The sequence below is a fragment of the Colobus angolensis genome, unplaced genomic scaffold (assembly GCF_000951035.1).
Source record: "Colobus angolensis palliatus isolate OR3802 unplaced genomic scaffold, Cang.pa_1.0 Scaffold214, whole genome shotgun sequence".
Classification (NCBI taxonomy): Eukaryota; Metazoa; Chordata; class Mammalia; order Primates; family Cercopithecidae; genus Colobus; species Colobus angolensis.
The window spans coordinates 6770780-6795954 of NW_012115311.1; the positions used below are offsets into that span (position 1 = coordinate 6770780).

At 32.4% G+C, this 25175-nt stretch overlaps 1 protein-coding gene across 1 annotated transcript in view; it reads right to left on the minus strand.

Annotated features, from left to right (window-relative positions):
- The window catches only part of NBEA (neurobeachin), a 763072-nt gene that overhangs the window by 582472 nt on the left and 155425 nt on the right, over window positions 1-25175 (minus strand). The window contains exons 12-17 of the mRNA XM_011943032.1: window positions 16408-16560; window positions 15109-15277; window positions 8497-8576; window positions 7697-7759; window positions 7513-7610; window positions 2823-2915 (exon numbers count right to left, since the gene is read on the minus strand). Coding sequence (XP_011798422.1) covers window positions 2823-2915; window positions 7513-7610; window positions 7697-7759; window positions 8497-8576; window positions 15109-15277; window positions 16408-16560 — 656 coding nt within the window. The remainder of the gene's footprint in view (window positions 1-2822; window positions 2916-7512; window positions 7611-7696; window positions 7760-8496; window positions 8577-15108; window positions 15278-16407; window positions 16561-25175) is intronic.

Sequence of the window (25175 nt, forward strand, 5' to 3'; positions counted from 1 at the left end):
GTTGGCCAGGCTGGTCTCAAACTGCTGACCTCATTGATCTGCCCACCTCGGCCTCCCAAAGTGCTGGGATTACAGGCGTGAGCCACTGCGTCCGGCCGATTTATGTCATTATGGTAATTTGTTTTTCTCCCATGTTGCTCATTTTCTTTCTAATCCTAAACTCACGTTTTCATCTACTCATATTATTTGCTTTTTTTTCAGTTTTATCTTCTGTGTATTTCACTATGTTACTAGCCAGAGTTTTGCCTTTGAGCAATTTCCAATTTTATTTTTTTGTGTATAGTTCTTTTCCTCCAGTATTTGTCCAATGTTTTATTAGTTCATAATTAAATACATCCATGCTATCTGTGCTAGTCTGTTCTCACACTGCTATGAAGAAATATCCAAGATTTGCTAATTTATAAAGGAAAGAGGTTTAATTGATTCACAGTTCTGCATTGCTGGGGAAGCCTCAGAAAACTTACAATCATGGTGGAAGGCAAGGAGAAGCAGGCACCTTCTTCATAGGGCAGCAAGATGGAGTGAGGGAAAGCAGGGGAAATGCCAAATGCTTACAAAACCATCAGATCTCATGTGACTCACTACTACAAGAACAGTAGGGGGGAACTGCCCCCGTGATCCAATTATGTCCACCTGGTCCCACCCTTCACACATGGGGATTACAATTCAAGATGAGATTTTAGGTGGGGGGACCCAACCAAACCGTATCACTATGTTAACATTTGTTACAAATTTTTTTTTTTCCCAGAAGGGGATCTTGCTGCATTGCCCAGGCTGGACTCAAACTCCTGGGCTCAAGTAATCCTCCTGCGTAAGCCTCCTGAGTAGCTGGATTACTTCTCCAAATTCTGTTTAGTGGTTCTTTCTCAGAAGCTACTTATGTATGTATGTATTTATTTATTTTAACTTATGATAGCACATTTTTAAATCAAAATGCTTTATATTCCATAGCAGTATTTTTCTGCTAAGTGGTATTCATGTACTGATTACTTTAACTTATTTTTTCCATGTTTTTTATCTGATACACATGCACTGATGATCTGCCAATTCTTTTGATACAGTCTAATTTACGTGGACCATCCGTCTGCAGGACACTTCCATGAACACGTGTAAAAGAAGGGACAAGGGTAATCTTTTTGCTTTCACAATCCAAAAACTTTCTCTTTCTCTATAGCTACAGAGACAGACTGCTTGCCACAAATATAGCTCATCTGTGTAATTCTTTGTGATACATCTTCTCCTTTTCTGAAACCAATCTGATTTAAAAAAAACTCTGCTATCAGGCATGATATATGTATATCTATTATTTCAAACAAATGATCTATTTTTGTAATTTAAGGTGTGCCTCTCATCTTCAGAAAATGTACTTTCACTGACACTTCCTATTTGCTATAACTGAACTCTCTCACCACTCTCTTTGTATTTTCTCTTTAGCCTTAACAGTTTTCACCCAAACTTAGCAACTTTAAGCAGCTGATACCCATATTTTGGGGTTCATATATTTGCATCTGTCTTCTACTTGTGATAACATTTGTGGTAGAGAGTACATTTTTTACTTCTTGTTGTATCACTTATACAGTTCACAGGAAAAGAGGGGAAAATAGGGCATCTTAAACACCATGTTTATACAGGAAATTGCCTGCTTGTTATTTTTAATTTGGTATTGAGTTTTCATCTTTTTGTAAATTTTTTAATGTGCTTTCTTGACATTTTTAGGAGATTGCATCTTGGGCTACAATCCTTTAACTTTGTCCAGTCAATTTATTTTAATTAACTGAAGTTAAATAAGTGATCTTTATCTCTTAATATAAAAAGAGCATATGGTTCTTCACTCCCAGTACTCTGTCACCAAGTGTATTTACAGTTCCATGTATGTGTGTATGTACATATGTGTGTGTGTCTGTGTGTGTGTGTGTGTGTGTATCCTTTTCTACAATCCTGGCTTTGTTTGAACTATTCCTTATATTCATAGCATATCTAGTCTCCCTTACTTAATTATGGTCTGGTACCAAAATTTTAAAAATATTTAAACTTCTAGGCTATACAGCTTGTTAGACATGTCTTATCTGAATTTTGTGCAGTTTTCATGATTATTACAAATAAGCGCTCTGCAAGTTTAAGTAAGTACCAAAAAAAAAAAAAGGACAATAATGAGGTTCTGATAGGAACCTCATCTAGTAACAACTAAATTACAGTTGCACTACTTCCTTGGCTTCATTTGTAAGGAAAATATACTCTTAAAACTATATTCACACACTGGATAGTGTAGTATGAATTGCAACCACTAAGCCAGCAGTAGTTTCTTACACAAAAAGTGTTCTTAGAAAGTATTCGAATTCTGGATTTGGGAAAAGATATGAGGTATTCTAGCACCTTTAAGTCACAAAATTAATCAATAAGCCCTACTGTTAGAAACTAATAACAAATACTGACTCAGAAGGTAAGCATAAGATCAATTATCAGAGAGACTTCAACATACACATGGTATTTCCTTGCCAAGAAATCTTTCCTTGAAATCATACCTATATGTGCATCGTTTTGTCTTGACAAAATATTTTATTACATCTTTAGAAGAGATAATACTTTCTTTTCAGGAAGAATATACAAATAAACTATATTACTTAAATTGTAATCTTGTTCCATAATCTACTATTAATAAAATGTATTTTATAAAAATATTTTGCAACTTCTATCACAGAAAGCTATTATTTTCCACTGTTACATTATTCAAGTCAAATTTCATCTCACATTACATACAAAACTCATAAAAACATAATCTCAATAGTTATTTCTAGAATGCATTATGACAAATATCAACTTACTTGTGACCTAAATGCTTCAGAAAGTATCCCAGAACCTTCAAAGCTTGAACCCAAATACTTTCACTTTTAGAAGCCAGTAATTTGTAGATCACCCTAAAAAATACATAAATTATCTTTTAAAAACTTACTAATATTAAAAACAAAAACACACTATATACTTTACAAATAAATTATACATATGTGAAATACAAAATTTCTCTAATGATTTTATTCTCAGAATTATAATTCTTTGGAAAAATTAAAAACTAGCACGCTTTAATAATTTTTCTTTAAACATGTCCTTCAACCATACACTCAAAAGGACAATGTGACTGGTGTTCATAAGTACTGCCTCCCAACATACTAAACACAATTTTCAGTTTTAGGACACATGCTTAGTTAGGCCACATCTCTTCTCTCTAAGAATTGGCCCCAACATTTAAACTTGATAACCCCATTTTCTTTCTTTTTTAAAATGTTTTTTCTTAATTTTAGTATAGAGGTGAGGTTTTGCCATATTGCCCAGGCTAGTCTGGAACTCCTGTGTTCAAACGATCTGACTACCTCGGCCTCTCAAAGTGCTAGAATTACAGGCGTGAGCCACTGCACCCTAACCCTGTTTTCTTGGTATGACTAATTAGATGACAGGTAGGCACCTGCCTAGTTATTTCTCCTTTTTGAGAATTTGGAATGAGGTCTAAGAAACAATATCTCCTCTTTGCTGGGCCCTTGAATTTGACAACTGTTTAAAAACAGAAACTAGAACAGCAATGTTTTGTTTCTGTTCAGAGAGGCTAGTCAACATACAGAAGGATGGATTAAAAAGCTTACAGAAAGCAGCAGAGAAAGCAAATTTGTTTCCTAATAGCCCTATAATTCCTGGTTCCTACTCTAAGATTTTTTTTTTTTTTTTTTTTTTGAGACGGAGTCTCACTCTGTCGCCCAGGCTGGAGTGCAGTGGCCGGATCTCAGCTCACTGCAAGCTCTGCCTCCCGGGTTTATGCCATTCTCCTGCCTCAGCCTCCCGAGTAGCTGGGACTACAGGTGCCCGCCACCTCGCCCGGCTAGTTTTTTGTATTTTTTAGTAGAGACGGGGTTTCACCGCGTTAGCCAGGATGGTCTCGATCTCCTGACTTCGTGATCCGCCCGTCTCGGCCTCCCAAAGTGCTGGGATTACAGGCTTGAGCCACCACGCCCGGCCAGATTTTTTTTTAACAAATATATTATTCAGTTTTTACTTCAAAAGCTTGAAAGGTTTTCTCTTACTTGGAGCAAAACAGCCTCCACTAATATACAAACCAACCTATACAATCACTTCAAGTACTACATACAAGTAGGGCCATATTCATTATAATATTTGCAAGTGTTTAGACATTTTATTCCATATTTTTTCTATTAAAAAAAGCAATTTGTTTCCATAAAGTAGAAGGGACAATGACAACTATATACACTGGCAACTAATTCTAGAATATAAGAAGGTTCTTTAGGTGCTATAACACTATAGTGTGCTTTATTTTATTAAATATGTTTCTTAAAAACTAAAATGCCATTGCATATTTTCAGGTAAAGTACTCAGCTGAACAAGACAATTTAGTAAAAGATGCAATATAATTTTCACAATTTCAGTGATACTTACAAAGGAGAACAAATAGCTTAAAGTTAATCTCATTATTTTTAGTTTTGTGAAGAGCTTATACTATTAAAAAGGAAGTTAGTGATACTGCTCCTTTTTCTCTTTTTTAGAGAATAAACTATTAGAGAATAATAAAGAATAAACTATGAGAATAAACTATGATAAAAGAATAAACTATGGGAATAAGTGATTATTTAAAGAATAAACTATTAAAGAATAAACTATGAGAAAAGTGATCATTTCCTTTGGAACATCTTTTTTGTCAAATCCCACATTCATAAATATGTATGGGTTAACAATGAAATCCATTTTCAAAACTTTTAGGAACCAAGATCAGTAATGAAGAAAGACAAGTTTGAGAATAGCAAAGTCAGACATGTCAAAAAAAATACATTCAAGAAATCATAAGATACAACATTAAACAGCAAAAACAGTCTTGAGAACCAGAGTAAAAGCTCACAGTCTGGGCCAGGCATGGTGGCTCACGCCTGTAATCCTAACACTTTAGGAGGCCAAGGTGGGCAGATTGCCTGAGCACAGAAGTTCAAGAGCAGCCTAGGCAACATGGTGAAATCCCATCTCTACTAAAATACAAAAAACACTAGTCGGGTGTGGTGGCACATGCCTGTCGTGCCAGCTACTTGGGAGGCTAAGGCATGAGAACTGCTTGAACCCAGGAGGTGGAGGCTGCCGTGAGCCGAGATGGTTCTGCACTTCAGCGTAGACAACAGAGCGAGACGCTGTCAAAAAACAAAAAACAAAACCCTCACAGTCTAAAAATGTGGCTACACTCAAATATAGAATTAGAAGTTCTCACAGAGTTTCTACTTTCTAGGAATAACTTTGAGTAGCAGGAAAAAAAGGTATCAGACCCTGCCCTGGGTCAAGAGAAATTATGATTAATGTTGAAACATGAAAATGTCTAGGGCCATCACACATCTACTTACACAGGGATGTGATACAGTATGAATAAGAAATTTACTTTGTTAATGAATGTTTACTTGTAATATACATTATTACTAATTAATAATAATCCTAATTCACCTGCTTAAGCTCACTATATTCAGCCAGCAAATGCTCTTAAGCTATATAAGACACGTAGTTGTCTATTCCTTTCTTTGAAAATTTCCAGATATAAAAATATCAATTTTTTGGCTGCTTAGTTCAGTGTTCTGTTATTACAAGGGCTTCCTTAAGCCCAATTAGCATACCATCAGAATTAAACTGAGTTCATTCTTTTTATTCAAAGATTATACTGAACTCAATTGTATGAATTACAACAGACCAGAATTTTCCTCCCAAAACACTTCATATACAACTGTTAGCCTTTAATGGCTATTTTCTAGAATACAGACATATAAATGTTTCAGTCATTTTCAATATTTTCTATCTAATAAGCCTATTTTTTTCATCTTTTATACTATTCTGAACCAGCTTTCTCCGCATTTTTGAAGTAGAAAAGCTGAAGTGTCAAGGAAAGGCCGTTTTTTAATCTGTGTGATTGTTTTTAACACACTGGTGATAATCTGACATGCTCTGCTCATGGTCAGCCATGAGCACAAAGCCTTTTAATCTGTTGTGCTTAATCAGTTCTTTCGTACCACACATTTAAAATACTATGTAAATCCTAAAGATCTTACCAAATAGTACTCTCAATTGTAGAATCATATTTCCGATGTGTCAAAATAATAGAATTATATTTCTGCATTTCATCATATTAGACAATCTAAGTTTGGTATCTTCCATAAGAGTAATGTAGATATCTTCAACTGATTCACTAAATTTATTAGATAATATAATAAAGCAAAATCTAAGGACAAGGACACTAATTATTCAATCTAAATATAAGTTCAGAAGTGAGTGTAATTGTACTACATTATTAGATCAAACTATATGAAATTGCCATTATTTGGTAAAATCAGTTAAGTATCAACAGTAAAAAATTATAACAAGAGTAAAAAATTATAACAGTTGTTAATCACTAAATGTATAATCTTCTTCAAATAGATTGGCAGCCCCATGAATTATAAACACAAAGTAATAGGGATATGTATATAGAGATAGTGAATGCTTCTCTAATTTGAAAGGAGTTCTTCAAGTCTAGAAAGTTGTTATTCATTGATAAAAATGGCCAAGTAAAAAAAAGCACTTAAAAAAGCCCTTGACAGTCACTGATATATTATTTCCAAACTGTTTTTTAAACTCTTTTTCACAATAAATCTGTGGAAATTCATTGCATTATACATGATATAACCTTGATATCCTGCTCATCCCACTAATTAAAACTCCAGAAAAACAAAACAGAAGAATTCCTTAAGAAGCTAAATTATAGGGTTAAGTTCATAAAAATACTAATTAAGAAATTATATTTCACCTATCTACCAAGTTACTTTTCAACTGCCACAACAAAAGTTGGTTTTCAATTTCTTTTGGCCTTGGCCTCTTATTCCAAAATATCTTTCATCTCTGTTATTTCCATTGCATTGCACTGCCACTGTCTCAGGTCGCCATCTTCATCATCTTTAATACAGATGAATAAAATAATCTCCCTGCTGATATTGCTACGCCAGTTTGTCCTTCAACTCATGTTTCACACTGGTGATTGTAAATCTAACAAAACAGGAATCTGAGAACAACATTTCCCCTATTCCAAATTCTTTAATTTTCATCACCAACTGAAAAAAACAAACAAACAAAAAAAAAACACTGAAGTTATTACCATTCTATGAACCTTCCAAATTTGGCTATAATCTCTCTCAGGCCTCATATCATAAAATTTCATTGTATCCTCTTTTGGTAAAACGTGCCTTGCTTTTTCTGTCTTCTTGAAAAAAAAGAAAAGCTCTATTCACAACTTGTAATGTCCTTACTATAGTAAAAACAATTTAATTACTCTTCTTGATTCCTGAGACTACTGTTTATACACTTCATCAGTTTCCTGAGTATTCGAGGATCAATAGCAGCATTCTCCATTTATCCTCTTATGTGTAAGATTTTGCAATATTTATTCAAATATTCATAGGAGTTATTCTAGGAGGAACAACTGTGCTCCATTGAAGTCTAACAGTCATGTCATACCTGATTCCATTTCTTTGATCAAATGCTGGTATCATTGAGGCTGGGTGTTCTGACATTAAAGCCACTAGTAACTGTAGCACATCATGAATATTTTCATCCTGCATAAATCAATAAAATTGATTTAAAATTTTACTCTGAAGATTGGCTTAAATAATTAAAATAAAAGGCCCATAACATGTCCTACCTCATGCATCGTAAGTAGGTAATTTAATATACTCTGAAGTTCATCTTCCTTGACCCCTCGATCCTAATTTTTAAAAAATATTTTATTACTTTACATCTAAAATTAAAATTTTAATTTAAAAAAGATGTAAAAATAATCATTTTAAAAGAAAATAAAAGTTTAAAATAGTGATATTTTAATTAAAATCTCCACACATTTCACAATTTATAGACTATATTATTTCAAGTTAATTAAGTAAATATTTAGAAAATTATATCAGTTTTAAGTCGTTAATATTTGATTGACATTCACTATAAAAAGTTAGCATATTTTGACCATCTAAGTATTCTTATGACTATTTTCTAATCACTTACTCTTTCCTTAAAACAATATAAATGCAAGACTATACAGTATCAATTTTTGGGTACTATCTCACAATTTATTTTTATTTTCACTTTGGTTTCCTCTTAACATTTAAAACATCCTACTACAATAAGATGCATTATGTAAGCCTTCTTAAATTGGCACACTGATCATTTTCTAGAATAATGGTCAATTATTATAAGAATAAGGGCTCAATTCTTATTCATATGTTTCTTGTCCATTTCTGTCACATCCCCTAATAGGGAAGATTTCAGAGAGCATTTAACCAGAAGTTAGTTAAGTTCAATAAAAGTTAATACTACGATGTGCAGAATTTTGAAAGCAATTCATGACTTAAAGGTAGCCATTACTAATTTAAGAGCAACAATTTTAAAACATGCCAGAAATTCCTTTCTACCTAATATACTGTAATTCTAAATTATATAAAATTATTTTACCTTCAGTATGAGCTGTTTCAGAAAAAGTAGCATAAATGCCCTCAGTGATATAATTTCTTTTTGTGATGGCCGGGGACCATCTAGAACAAAACAGAAAAAAAAAAAGTAAAAATAAAAAATACAAGATATTAAATAAGCTAAATGCAATTATGTTGGGATACTATGGCATTCTTGAATAATTATATGTATCTAAATTACAACATTTATATTAATGTTATACAAATTTTAATAATATATGAGTATCCAAAATTTAGCTTTCAAATTTTTGGTAACTTCAAATTATTTACTCAATGTCTGATTTTGTGGAAAAAAGAACTTTTTAAAAAGTTGTAATATATTAATATCCATTTATAAATGTATAATCCCCAACTATTTATATTAATACTTTAATAGTTTTTTGTTTTTATTCCATTAATAGGTTTTCCAATATGTCTTCCATTCTCAATTAAATTTGTCTTCATTTAAGGACTCTCTCCATCTTCACCCCACACATTATTTAACAAAGCACAGAAAAAATGACACTCTGTTTTATTGTAATTATCTGCTTTTTAGCCTATTTCTTCTATGTCACTTGTATACAGAAAATATATATTATTGAGGGCATTTAATAAATGCTGTGTCAATAAGTGAAAATGAGCAAAAAATATTAAAATGTATATAACAGTTCTATCATAATGTACAAATTTTAAAGTAATTTCAAAATATCTATTTTAAAAAATGAAAATATAATATATGTGATATGCATAATATACAATAAAGAATACTTTTAAAAAACGAAGCTGGATTCATAAAAATCCTTTAACATTAAGCCTTTCTTGTAGCAACCAGTATTTATCTACTGCTTGACAAGTTTTAAAAGCATAATCCCTTCATGTATAATTTATAGCATCTGCTTATTCACTTAATATTTACATGAAGATTATTACATCTGCAAGCAAGTTATTATCCAAAAAATCCATCCCACCTATTATAATAAAAGAAATATCTTCCCTATTTCCCAGACTGCTCTCCACCTTTTATTGCCCCACTGCCACCAAGATGCACAAAGTACTCTTCTCCTCCTAATGACACTTGGTATTACTTTAAAAAAACTTTTCATTGTAAAATATTGCCAATGTACAGAAAATATACATGAACAACTTAATGAATTATCATAAAATGAACACCTGTATAAACACATCTTTGGTCAATAAATTGAACACTGACAGTAGCCTGACAGGGAAACCCATCAACCATTGGTATGCTGGTAAAGGAATTATCTGCAGAGTGGAGGGATGAGGTCCTGATTTTGAGCATTTATGTATTTCTGATTTCTATCATATTAATAATAATCTGATTTCAAGTTCAAGATACCAATAGTTTAACAAACAGCTCATAAAATTCCTGAATATCTAACAACTGATTGTGGCCCCATCCTGCCCTGCGTGCCAAAGCCCTCACCATGCTCCAGACCTCAGCTCTGTGCCACGTTCCTTTTCCTGATCACATCCCCATTCCATCCAAAAACACACAGATACTGTCTTAGTAATAATGTCCTTATTCTTACTTCTATTTCTGCTACCAATTAATAAAATTGGACCAGTTTTATAACATCTCTGTGCCTTAGGTTTGTTTTCTTCTTTATTGTTAGGATAAGAATAATAATACTGCTTGTCATAGGATGTCTTGTGAGGATTAAATGGATCAACATATGTAAAGGAATTAGACTAGTACCAGGCCCATTTTAATCATAAGCACTCAAATGTTAGCAATAATCACTTTTATTGTATACTGCACAATACAAACAGCATGCTGCAAAGAAATATATACATATTGTGTGTTTTGTGCTTGATATAAATCCATTTCTACAAAATAAAATACAAACCGATTTATCTAACAAATATAAAATTGAATGAAAAAACAAATCCCCAAATAACACTATTTATGTAAAATACAGAAGATAAACAATAAATTAGTAATACATACATAAATAGCAAAAGAGCAAAGCATAGTAAAAAATAATAAGCACCCAAGTAAAGAAAAGAAATAATGTAAAATTTGGGATGGGGTTATTTCTATGACAGGGAATAGAAAAGAGATGTGATCACGCATGAGAATATTCAGGCTCATTGGGAATGTTCTGTTTCTTAAGCTTAGTGATGTTTAAGTGAGGTTCATTTTATATGTATAATTATAACATGTTTACATATTACATTGATATATGTAATTATACCCCTTTGTGTTCATGATATATTCAAAATAAAGCTTTGAAACACCTATGTGTGTGCATGAGTAAGCTCATGTTTGTATGAGCAGAGAAAAGGCAGTAGAAAGATATACAAGACTGGTAACATTGGCTACCTGGGAGAGTAGTAACATTTTATTTATAAACCTTTGTATTATTTCACTTGCTACCATAAATACATATTACCTGTGCTATAATATTTTTAATAGATCTCAATGCTTCTACAGTTAACTATATAAATAATAATTTAAGAGACAAAAGTGTTAAGTCATAGTCAAAGCAAAAATATCCTACCTCTCAAGGTGAGTGCCTACACATGAACAGTTCTACGAAAGCTAGTGTGGTGCAAATTATCTTTAGAGTATCCTTAAAAGAAAGCATTTGTTTCAAATGGTATTGAAAAATGCTGTCATTTAGAAAACTACATACTTCAAGTCAGAACCTTATGTTCTACTATATAAAAAAAATTAATTTCAAAGTATTAAAATGTTAAAGTAAAACAATAAATGACAAAGAAAAATAAATGCTCATTCCACTTTCCTGTCATTTTCATTTAACATATATGTACTGGTTCTCTTCCTTTCCCTCTCTTTGATGTAGCTAGAGCCAGTGAGGCCTCAGGGGCAAGGGTTCTATGGAGGGAGCAGAGGCTCTGGTGATACCCAGGGTCTTACAGAGCCAAAGAGGCAAGTGAGTCTGGAAAGACTTCCAGGGTCAGGCCAAGGAGACAGTAGAGGTCAGGAGGGTGGCCAGTGCCAAAGACACAGCTGGGGCTGAGGAGACAACAAGAGCCATACAGAGTTAAATCTGAGGGTATGGTGACAGATGACTAGCAATGTTAAAGCTGAGAAGGTTATGGAGTGTGTATCAAAACACTGGTTTTACAAAGTAGAATAAGAAAATATATAAATATATTAAAGACAATAGAAGCAAGATTTCTCACTACTGAAGAAGAAAGCTGCAAATTTAAAAAGTTTGAGGCTAGGTTGAGCCATGTGGCTTTGGACTGGAATTGAAGGTACTGCTGTGAACTCATGGTTTTAATATAGATCAATCAGTTGAGATGTACCTATATACATAGATAGAAACATCATTTCCTAGATCTGTCCACTAAGAGTATGTAGAAGCAATGACATTCAAAAACCAAGAAGCACACCTCACATCCAGATCTTGGTTCCTAAAAACCGTATCCACCAAGCAAAGCAGGGCTTCTTGGAAAAATGGCTAATTTCAGCGCTGGGATAAGCAAAGTGTAGGACAAGTCAGAAACATCTTGTTTCAGAAAGTAAGAAAGTATTAAAACTTATGGGCATTTGTCCCATAATCCATGTGAAGGGTCCTACTGGCCAAATCTTGAGCATCAAAATAATGATACAACCCAGGAGACAGACAAACACCAGCCCTAGGACTGAATCCATCAGGCCACTTGTTTCTGTAAGTTTCACTAAAACAAGCCACACCTATTCATTTACATGCTGTCTGTGGTTATTTCTGTAATACAATGTCAGAGCTGACTCTGTGCAACAGAGACCTTATGGCTCCCTGAGCCTAAAACACTATCTGGCCCTTTGCAAAGAAAGTATGCCAACTGTTGATATAACACATTGAATACATACTGATATTGATATAAAAGATGATAGATAGATAGATAGATAGATAGATAGATAGATAGATAGATAGATAGGTAGATAGAGTGGAGGAGTAAAACAAGTTCTTCCTCACAGCAGATATGCCAACTAAATGTCTTAGAAAACATCATTATTTGTCAGTCATCACAATAAAGATAATTTCTACTAAGAATCATCAATGAACTAAAACAAGTAAACTTGGTTGAAGAACAGGTTATTTATATAGTTTCAATGTATTTCTCCACCAAATACTTATTAATTACCAAAGAGAAGGGAGTGATTTTATAATGAAGAAACCTGGAAGATAATACCTTAATCAAATGTTTAAAGTTAACATCACTTGGAAAAGGACAACTCAACATCATGTGCCTCCTTGACACAATACAAGGAGACAGATACAATATGACTGCTGTAATTTCTTTTAAAAATGAAAAACCTGAATTATCATGGACAAATAGAAAATTCAAATTTAAGGTTATCAAAAAAATAACTGGTCCGTAGTCTTCAAAAATGTCAAGGTCCTGAAAGACAAGGAAATACTAAAAAACTATTCTACACTGAAAAACATTAAAAGTAAGAATGCAACTAAGCACAACATATGATTCTCAGCAGACTTAGGGCAAAAGAATTTTTTTACTGGAAAGGACATTATTATTGTAATTAGTGAAATTTGAATGGGGTCTGTGAATTGGATGATAATATTATATTAATGCTAACTTACTGATATTAATGGGTATCCTCTGGTTATTTAACAAAGTGCCTTTACCTTTCAGGAAATACACAATATTTAGAGGTGAGAGGGTATCATGTCTACAATTTATTATCAATTGATTCAGAAAAAAATATGTGTATGTATCTGCAGGTGTGCTGATATATACATAAAAAGAGAGCATGAGAGAATAGTAAAGGCTAAAGTGGTAAGATATAAAATACTGAGAATCTGGTGAGGGACATATAAAAATTCTTTGTGCAATGCTTACAACTTTGTAACTTTTCTGTAAATCAGAAATTAATATTTTAAGGCAAAAATTATTATGTGTGAATATAAGATCTGTTTAGAGCAAACGCTATCATAGTGTAGCATTTAAGAACTAGGTCTCTGAGTCAGATGGATGATTCAAATTTTGGTGCTGGTGGGTTTGTACCAACTTTCAGTTTCCTAATCTTTAAAATGAGGATGATATCAAAAAAAAGTTATATATAGATGCAGTCTTATGTATGTATATGAATATGTCTATAATTACTATATATATTATTAATATGTAGAGTGCTTGGCAGAAAAATCCAATAAATTTTAGGCATTACCAACTTAAAAGCAATGGAAGAAGCCATAAAAGGACAAAATAACAGATCTGAGTATAATTAACTTCTAAAGCCCCATTAATAAAATAAAAAGACATAATAAAAGCAAGCTTATATGAATACTAAAATAGTAAAATGGGAGGCCGAGTTGGGCGGATCATGAGGTCAGGAGATCGAGACCATTCTGGCTAACACGGTGAAACCCCGTCTCTACTAAAAATATAAAAAAAATTAGCCGGACATGGTTGTGGGCGCCTGTAGTCCGAGCTACTTAGGAGGCTGAGGCAGGAGAATGGCGTGAACCCAGGAGGTGGAGCTTGCAGTGAGCCGAGACTGCGCCACTGCACTCCAGTCTGGGTGACAGCGCAAGACTCCGTTTCAAAAAAAAAAAAAAAGAAACACGATCCAAATATATGCTGCTTATAGGAAACACACTTTAGCCCCTGCACTCCAGCCTGGGTAACAGAGCAAGACTCTGTCTCAAAAAAAAGAAAAAAGAAAAAAATTGGAAAGTGCTACTTTTCCTTATCAATGGGATTATTACAAAACTATAATATTCAATGCTATTGTGAGCACACAAAAGGAAGTACTCTAACATACTACTAGCAAAACTGTAAAATAATATGACATTCCTGAAAAAAATTTAAAATATTTGTCATTAGCCCCTTTCTCAGTAATTTTAAACAAATCAAAGATGGAGGTAAACACATATATAAATGAGAGAATTCTCTCATATTTACGAATCAAAACTTTAGAAACAATGTAAATGGTACATCCCCTTACATTACTACATTAAGCTGAGAAAAGAATAAGATAGAAAAATTGAGAAAATCTCAATCTATAATTAGAAAGTTTAAATATTTTCATATATGTATGCAGTGAGAAACACTGGAAGAAAATATGACAAAATCATATCAGTAATTAATTATTCTTGGGGTTTGGGTCATAAATATATTTTTTCTTCTGTATTATTTTATTTTCTATATTTCTTGTATAATTAGAAAAACTTGTTATATTTTCAAAACAAAAAAGAAATCACAGTGAAGAATTAAATTAGTTTCCACTATAGTCAGAACAAAGGATAAATTTGGAAAAAACAGTATTTTAAAAAGTAGCAATCTGAAAATGTCAAAAGCAACTGATGTATTAGAACACACCAGTTACAACCAATATGATTCGTCCGTTTTTAATATTATGAATGTATTTTCCTGAATGAAAAAAGCATATAGGCTAAAATAAAGACTACTGTTGCTTTTTATCTGATTTTATTCCAAAATAATTTAATATTGAAAAGCCCTAAACTTCTTCACCACAAACAATTCTCAATATGCCAGTTTGCTACGTAAGTAAGAAAACATTTCAGTGATTTCACAGTCATGTACACTGCTCACTGTAACAGTACTCAGAATACAGAATAATCATAGGCAAATGTAAATACAGTGGAAGTGTTATACATACCTAATCCTTTAGGTGTAATGCCACTACTGTCAGCAGGATTAATAACCCAGTAGTAATATTTTAAGGTGTGCATTAGCTGTAATACTGTTCCTACTCTGCGTATGGTGGTGTAGATGGTAGCAGTTCCAATAAATTCAGCAGACAAATATGTGTATAGGGAAAGTTGAACCTAATACAGAATATTAACAAATCATCAAAATGAATTTAAAATGCCTCAGGTGCTTATATTATAAATATACATTCAGTTTTAATTTAAATGCGAATTAGTAAAGGTCAAGAGATGACCATTTATTATGAGGTTAAAAATAACTTTCTTCTTCAATATTATTTATATTTAAAAATATATAATCTGCAATTAACATATTCTAATAAACTTATTATAATAAAGGTAGTCTAATAGCTGTGGCAATTAAATAATTTTAAAATGATTTAATAATTTATTGAAATTAATCTGGTAAAAAGATTAAAATATTTTAAAAGTCAACTAAAGCTCTTAAAATACATTTCAGTAGCTTTCAGTGTATAAATTTCTTCATAGCAACAGAACATCAGTCAGCTAAAGCATATCTGAAAACATATATATTTTTGTCATACATCCTAAAAGTTCATGCAATTTCAAATTCTCCTCACCTATGGCCATAATATATAGTTCGCTTTCACAATGTGACCATGTGAGCATAGAGACGGAATGTCAGACATCTTGCTCAGAAGAGTTCTCAAAATTCAGATTTGGGCTTAGGCAATAATTAGTAACTTGGTGAGATATTTTTAAACTGTAAAAGATAGCTCAAAATCAAAAAATCCCTCACTATTGATTTCAACTAGGACTAAATCCTTATATATAAAATAATAAGAATTTTCTGTTATTATCTGGAAAAATACTTCATGTATATATTTATTTTTAAATTAGTATTATTTACATGTCATGATATAAATTCTGCCTTCAAAATGAAAGCAATTTTCCAGCAAAATGATTACAGTCATAATACAATTAGTTATCTGTTCTCTTTCCTCGTCTTTCAAAAACTGGTATAGCTAATTCTCTTCATTGGAAAAGTATGTATCACATCTAAAGATGTTAGAATGCAGTGTTACACAAAGATTATTTTTTACCTATAGTTTCATTTATTTTACTACTTATAAATATTTTGATTTCCTGATACTGCCTAACACAATTGCCGCAGATTAACTATAAAATAAGCTAAAATGTTTAAATGTTTTCCACTGGATAGTTTAGATCCAGCAACTATAATGTATAACATTGCACTAAAACAAACAGAGTAAGTATAAAATTCATACCTTTGCAGGTGTATGTATCCAGATGGCTGGGTTAAATAAAATGTGATCACAAAGCTGCTTCAGCAAAGGTGCTCCATGAGATAAACCATCAAGGTATTTTGCAAAAGACAAAAATTGCTCCAGGACAGCTCTAGTTATATGAACTCTTGATGACTAAGAAAGAAAACAGAAATTCTAGTTTGAAATATCCAGAATATCAAATTGTGTAATTTCTGACTTAGCATAAGCACACATGAATTTTTCATATGCTATCCCTAAGAAATATGAAATAAACATTTATATTTTCTTTGCCATTAAAATATAATTTTTTAAAATATCTAAAATTTTAGCTATTTCTTTGAGTGATAGGTTGTTATTTTAAGTCCGATCTAAGACAATTATAGATAAATAATTCAAGTTAAATAATGCTACTATTAGATAAAGCTAAGGAAATGAAATATTACAAATGTCTTCATTTCATTTTTTATAAAAACTGACCTACAAGAAGAGATCTTAGACATAGAAATAAAAAGTGATAGTGTTTAAAATATGTAAAAATACTGCTTAAAATATTATTTCCTGGATCTTCTCTTCTCCCATGAATACCCTATCTTTGGATGATATACTATGCTTTCATAGCTTCATACAACACTATGTCTATGCTGAGTACTCGCTTCAAGAATTTTCAATGGCTATTACCATGTACCTATTACCAATGGTATTTAAACAACAGACTCTCCAAAACTGAAACCAAACCTTAAAGCTGAACCATCTCATACAGTAGCCAGAAGCCCTATGTGGCAGTTGAGCTGCTGGAATGTTGCAATTGAAAGTGAGATGTGTTGTAAGTATGAAAAAAACTGGGTTTTTCCAGCTCAGAATGCTTTTAAAAATCATATTTTCTTATTGAATAGATGTTGAAATAATATTTTGCATATTATCAAAATAAAACACTAGGCTATATACATTATTAAAATTAATACCACCTGTAATTTTTTACTAGAAAATATTAAATTGCACCCGAGGCTTGAATTGTATTTTAATTGGACAATGCTATCCTAGAATACTATCTCAGATAAAAATGTTATAATATTAAAAAATGCTTTTCATAAAAACTGATAATTCAAACTCAAACATCAAAAAATACATCTTCCTACACAAATCTTTTCTTCCTCATCTAGTGATACTATTTTGTAGTATCACCATCCTTTCAGTCATAGGGTAAAGAATCACCTACCACTCAGTCCTAAAGCACACATCACACAACACATCTTTCCTCCTTTTTCTTCACTGACTGAAGTCTGAATATCAGTTTAAGATGATCTAAGTTTAAAAGGGATGAAATTGTCTTACCAAGTTTACCTCCCATATGATTTAGCTACATTTCTCATGTTCATAATAAGGACAACCCAATAAATCTGACTTAAGCACATCATGAATTTTCACACTTCCACATAAAAGGTCACAAACTAAAATGATTGCAAATAGCTAACAACAATGTGTAAACTACAGTAGGAGACAGTAAAGAGTGGTGAAGACCAAAACTAAACCTCTTTGTTGAGTCCTACAGAATATTACTGTGGGCCAATTTCACCCACAAGACACATTTGCTTCCTCTGCTTTACCATCTTGCTCCGCCAGTTTGTAACACCTCTGCATACATTTCCTTTACCTTAAAGGTAGAGCTCAAGACTTTTAGTCATTTAGAAAACATACATGTTGGCTACTCACTATTAGACAAGTACGCTCCCTGGCATTGTCAAAAAAGCAGCTAACAAAATTGAAGAAAAAACTCTGCCTCACAGAACATATTCTAAGAGATGATAAGGCAGGAACACATAGTAAATAAAATAAAAAGGTAAAATATGTAACATGTTAGAGGTTACTAAGTCATGGAAGAAACTATGGTGCAGATAAAACATTTGTAGAAGGATGGTTAACAGGTTTTACTAAGAAGGGGGCATTTAATTGGTTCAAATTATTATAAGGTTAAAAATGATCTCACATTAATATAATAATGTGTCTGACAAAATTACCAGTGGTGCTTACATAAGCAATAACCTACAAAATTCAAATCAAAACCTAGTACATAACTTTCAATGAAATTCAAATCAAAACTTAGTACATAATTTTCAATGAAAATTTTACAAAAGATGGTGGAAATGATCTAAATAAACAGCTGAGTTAATAAAGGAGGGGAACCAAAACAAACATTTGAGTCTAAAAAGTAAAGAGCGGGTAATCATATTTAAAGGCATATCAATGAAAATAATACAATACTTTGTGAGGGAATAAAATTAAAATAAGAGATTACTAGTTATTTAAAACTGTAGCCAGCTCCTTCACTAGTTACAATTTCACATAGCTTATCTTATACATTCTATTTTTATTCAGTAGTAATGATTTCAAGAATATGATCTAATACATTGTACTCTTACACATAAAACTCTAAAATAGAATACAGTCATATCCTGTTACTAAACATGCTATGTGACCAGACTGTCACTCATAAAAATTATTCATCATGTCCTTATAAAGAACATTAACCTGTATTATAAAATCAGGCTGACCATTATAAACATATTCACTTGATGAATTCACAATATAAAAACAAGTTTGGAACTTGGACCATGATATTAAAAGGTACACTAGAAGCACCACAAGGCCTTCCACATTACTTTAAAAAAAAAGGGGGGGGGGCTGTTGTTTTCGCACACCAATTAATGCTGTTGGGTAGCAGATTTGCATTCTAAAATTATTCTTTAGAAAATATTTTTCTAAAATTGTGTCTTTTAATTTTCCTACTCAAAATCCTACTATCCTGGATTGTAAATAGTATATAAATGTATAAATGAATATTCTCTTCAACCGCATGTTACCTTTACCTCTTAGTAGTACTTATTCCTTCTTCCTTGTATTATTGTTAGTGTAAAAAAAAAAATCTCTTTCCTAATATAAGAAAGATATTATCTTATTCATCTTTTATCCTCCTGATCCCTATCCTAATTTCTCAGGAAACATTTAACTGAATTAATGTCATATTCAAAAACAGAGTAAGAATAGAATAGGTAGGAAAAAACGCAGCCTAGGAAAAAAAGAAAGATCTCTAACTCTGTTTTTAAATGTATTTCCTTTGATTAACAGTTTTAAAATATTTTTATATTTTGGTATTTGTTTTCATTTTCTCAAGTAAAGCTACTTTAAAAGGAGATCTATACTTGGATAATTTATAGTTATAAATCTGTAACCTTTAGATGGAAATACAATTTAAATCTCATAGAAAATGTAAGCTCTGGAATTTGATCCATATATTACCTTTATGTGGTGGCAGAACACACAATTTTTAAGAGGTACTATATGTAACATGGCTAACCATATATTTAGAAATAATATCTGAGAAGTTATAAAATCGCTGCATTATAGCATCCACTCCAGAATTAACTAAACCAAATAGAAGCACTGGAGGTTACAAAGAGAAACTTCTATTCAATAAAGAGAGATTGTTCCAACATTTAGATTAGCCCATAACAGAACAGGTTATCAGAAATGTTCATTTTTATTGTAGAAACCATTACACATACACACACATATACATATAATGTGTATGAGTATATATTCAATAAATTGTGTAAAACTATTGTAATTGTAGAGGTACATCATAAAGTAGTCTATTATCCATTCTGCTTCTCCCAGGACTTCAAGGTTTTGTGCCAAATAGCCTAATCCAACCAGATTAATCATTTGTTGTTGTTCTGGTAGGGAGTGATAAGGGAGTGTAGCAAGCAATGATTAGCTCAGAGACTTGGTATCAAAGTTTAGCATTCTCATAGCAATAACTGGTTCAATGGTAGGCCAACCAAGCTCTAAGCTAACCAATCAAATTGGAGAGAAGAAATTTGCTCAGTAATTGACAGAAAGGAGCTCACTTTCTTCACCTGGATGTGAAGGTATACAGCACCAATTCTCTCTGGCAGCATTGTGACCTCAAACAGTATCAGCTTTAGCATAAAATCAACACTGTAGCTGGTACAGTAGAGATATAGACAAAACCTGGGTCTCTGATGACATTATTAAGACTCAGATAACCCAGCCCTGAAAGATAACTTACTGTTTGCTGCTTTTCCAACCTTTTGCTGCCTTTCCAACCTTCCCTGTCCTATTCTCATGCTTGGGATGCTCTGTTGCCTACTGGTTTCCAGTTGGGTTTGACTAATTGAAGACATTACCAGGAAATTAAGGGACAGAAAGAAAATGAATTTGGGTATATATTTTCCAGATTTTACCCCTTCAGTACACTTACACTATACTCCTTTCTTGAAGACCACACTCCCATCAGGTACCCTTCTCCTAATAGCGACAATAACTTTCTCTTGGGGTTATACTAAACACTTATTTCCCTCATCTCTTCAAATCTTGCCAAGCTCCCTGTTTACAACTTCTTAAATACCCTTGCATTAAACTCTTCTCAAAAACATAGGTTGAGTATGCCATCTGTTTCTTGCCAATAATATAACTGACAAGCCATCTAACACTAGACTTTCAGTTACATTAGTTAGTATATTTTCTTAATGTTTAAGATACTTTGAATCAAATTTTCTACTAACCACAATCAAAAATATCCTACTGAATCACTGGATAACCTCTAAGTTTTCCACTAGATCATATTTTGGCAAAACAAAACAAAAACACCTTAAAATTTTTTGTGGAACAGTAAAATTTTTATTAATAAAAAAGCCTCTCACATACTATCCTCCTAAGATATCTTCTACGACAAGGAGATATAAAAGCTAAGTTGCAGTTAACCAGTAACCTGTTATGAGTTAAGCAATTAAAAAATGAAAATTCTATTACTATACTATTAATACTAACCTTACCACTGATTATTTAAAAACAACACAATGTGAGCATTTCTCTAAGAAAGGTAAAAGAGTTACTCTTTCTTAGGTAATCAGACAAGCATGCAAGGACTTTTCATATACTCAATTCAACAACTATTTACTGAGCCAAGCACTGTTCTAGGTGCTGAAGATATAACAATAAGGGGAGACAAAAATATATATACATTGCCCCTGCGTTCATGAATCCTACATTCTAGCAAAAGGAGGCAGAAAATTAGTAAAAAACATAAAACATGCCAGAATTGTGCTACAAAGTAGCAGGGTATGTAAACACTGATGGTTACGGAAGGACTACTAATTTATTTAGAATGATCAGAGAATATTTCTATGATAAGGCATCATATAAGCAAAATCCTGAACGAAGCATACAACCAAATTCTGTGAGTATCTGAAGAAAGAGTGATGGAAACAATGGGGGAAGTAAATGCAAAAGTCCTTGGGTAAATGCTTACCATTTTATTAGTTTCTAAGGAAAAGGCAAAAAGACCTTGCCTAAAACCAAGAAAGCAAGAAGAGTGGGAAGAGATGATATGACGTATAAGGCTTATGACTTCATTATGAGAAGGATGAAGACTTGAATAAGATTGGGCACATTTTAGGACAACTAGTCTAACTGCAAGTGAAAAATGGACTGTAGGTAACCAATGGTAAAGGATGATCATGGTTTGAACTAAGATGATATCAACGGACATGGTAAGGAATTGAGAAGTAAGGAAGTAGTAATTGATTCTGGATAGGTTTTGACAGTAAGATAAGATAATTTCCTGAGAGTTTGGATCTAGAGTGCAAAAAAAAGGAGCGTCGAAAAGAATTAACTTTTTGGTTTCAACTACTTGTTGAATGGTAATGCCACTAAATAAGATAAAGAACTCTCAAGGATGAAACAAGTGTGAGAAAAATAAGTTTGGATAATTTAGTCAAGAAGATTACTAGAAATCCAAGTGGAACTAAAAGTAGGAGCAACAATTGAGGCAATTAGTATTTACAGGATTATGGAAGCTGCAGAAGTAGATAATCTCAATTAGAGTAAGGTACTGTGTAGATGGAAAAGTGAAACGCTTTCCAGGATTAATCACTGGGACAGAACACTCATGAGAATTTAGAAAGACGAAGCAGAACTAATGAAAGAGAATAAGTAAGAAAAAAAGAAAGAAAGCCACCACAAAACACAATACCATAAAGCATTTCAAGAAGGAAAGAATGTTCAAATGAAATATTCACAGGCCAAATAAGATAAGGACTGAGAAATAATCACAGGACAGATTATGAAGGCCACTGGTGACAAAGACATGAGCTATCTTAAAGGGCATGTAAAAATGAAAGCCAAGTTGGAATAGGAGTAGATCTAGGAGTAAACGAGAGTCCAGGAATATAAGGAAGGTTTAAAATCTGAAAAATAATCAATGTAATTCACTAAATTAAGAAAAATGAAGCGAAATCATAATCATCTCAAATACTGCAGAAAAGGTGTTTGATAAAATCCTGTTTATAATAAAGAAAACTCAAATCTACAAAAAGTAATCTATTAAAAATATCATAATTACTGGCTAATTATTAAAAGCATTGCCCATGAGATCAGGAATAAGACAGGGACGGCCACTACGACAACTTTTATTCAACACTGTGCTGGCAGTTTTTAGGTGGTATAACAAGGCAAGGAAAAAAATAAAAAATTAAACATTAGAAAGGAAAAAAAACAAAACTATCATTCTCCAATGTTGTTGTTGTCTACAAAAATTTTTCTGAAAAAATCTACAAATGACTAGATTTAATAGAGGAATAGAAAGACTGGTATATAAAATTTTGTTCAATGTAAATATCAATTATAATTCTATGTACCAGTAACAAATTAAAAATCAAAACTTTTAATTGCTTCTTGGCCTTTTGGGTAAGATCAAGTGTAAAACATTAAAATTTTAAGGGCATCAAATAATATTAAGTATCTGGAAATAAATCCATCAAAAAGACAGAAACTGGGCCGGGCGCGGTGGCTCAAGCCTGTAATCCCAGCACTTTGGGAGGCCGAGACGGGCGGATCAGGAGGTCAGGAGATCAAGACCATCCTGGCTAACATGGTGAAACCCCGTCTCTATTAAAAAATACAAAAAACTAGTTGGGCAAGGTGGCGGGCGCCTGTAGTCCCAGCTACTAGGGAGGCTGAGGCAGAGAATCGCGTAAACCCGGGAGGCGGAGCTTGCAGTGAGCTGAGATCCGGCCACTGCACTCCAGCCTGGGCAACAAGAGTGAAACTCCATCTCAAAAAAAAAAGACAGAAACTGTTCCATACAGAAAAGTACAAAAGAAAATCTCAATAAAATAACATATCAAGTATATGACCTGAAAGATTCAATATAGGAAAGATGTCTATATAATACAATAAAAATCCTCATGTTTTTTGGTGGAAGTTGGTAAGCTGATATATATGGAAATGCAAAGACCCAAAAATAGTCAAGGCAGTCTTCAAGAACAACAGTAAAGCTAGATGACATACTCTTAAATATCAGGCCATATTAAAAAGCTATACAAATTAAAATACTGTTGTACTGTCTGAAACACACAAAAAAATCCCAGTCATACATAGTCATCTGATTTATGGCAAAGATTAGACTGCAGTGAGGTAGGAAATCATCTTTTCAAAAAATGGTACTGGGCCAGCTAGAGGATATATATGGGGGAAACAAAGAACCTTGACCCTTAAACCTCATAACATATATAAAATTCAATTCCAGATAGATTATAGATCTAAATATGAAAGATAAAACAAAATTTTGAGAAGAAAACAGAATAATCTTATGGCTTCAGGATATGGGTCTAAAATGAACTGGTCATAAAAGAAACTGAAAATGTAATCTATATTAAAACTAGTAACTTCTGTTTTCAAAAATCACCATTAAGAGAGTGAAAAGGGAAGCCAAAGAAGAAGAGATAATTTGCAGTGTATATCCAATGAAGTGATTACATCCAAAATATATGTATGATTTCTACAAATCAGTAACAAAATGACAGACAACCCAAATGAAAACTGTCACTCTGAAGCGGTATTTAACAAAAGAAGATATCCAAAAGTAAAATAAATATACGTTCAACGTTATTGTCATCAGGGAAATGAAAATTAATGTGATCCAAAGAATGGAGGAATATATTTGCTAAACATCCATCTATTAAGGGACTAGTATCCATAATATTAAAAAACTCCTACAAATCAATAATAAAAAGACACATATCACAATTATTAAATGGGCAAAAGAGCTAAAGATATTTCTTCAAAGAACATATATCAATAAATAGCTAATAAGCACATGAAAATAGACAACAAGCATATGGAAATATACTCAGCACCATTATTCATTCCAAAAATGCAAATTTAAAATTGATAAGCCACTTCATACCCAGTAGGAGGGCCAGAATCAAAAAGAGACATACAAAACAAGAGTTGGTAAGGATGTGGAAAAACTGGAACTCTTAAATATGGTTGGTAGGATGTAAAATGATGAAGTCATTTTGAAAAACATCAGTAGTTTCTCAAATAGTTAAACATAGGACCCAGCAAATCAACTGCTAGGTGTCTACGGAACAGAAATAAAAACATATGTCCACATATAACCTAGTACATGAACATTCATGGCAGCTTTATTCATATAGCCAAAAGAAACAACACAAATGTGTATCAACTGATGAATGGAGAAGCAAAATGTATATATACATCTAATGGAATATTATTTAGCTATAAAAAAGAACGAAGTTGTAAAATATGCTATAACATGGATGCACACTGAAAACATTATGCTAAGCAAAATGGACCAAATACAAAAAGACAAATACTGTATGATCCCACTTCCGTGAAATATTTAGAATAAGCAATTCATAAAGCCAAAAAGTGAATTATGGGTT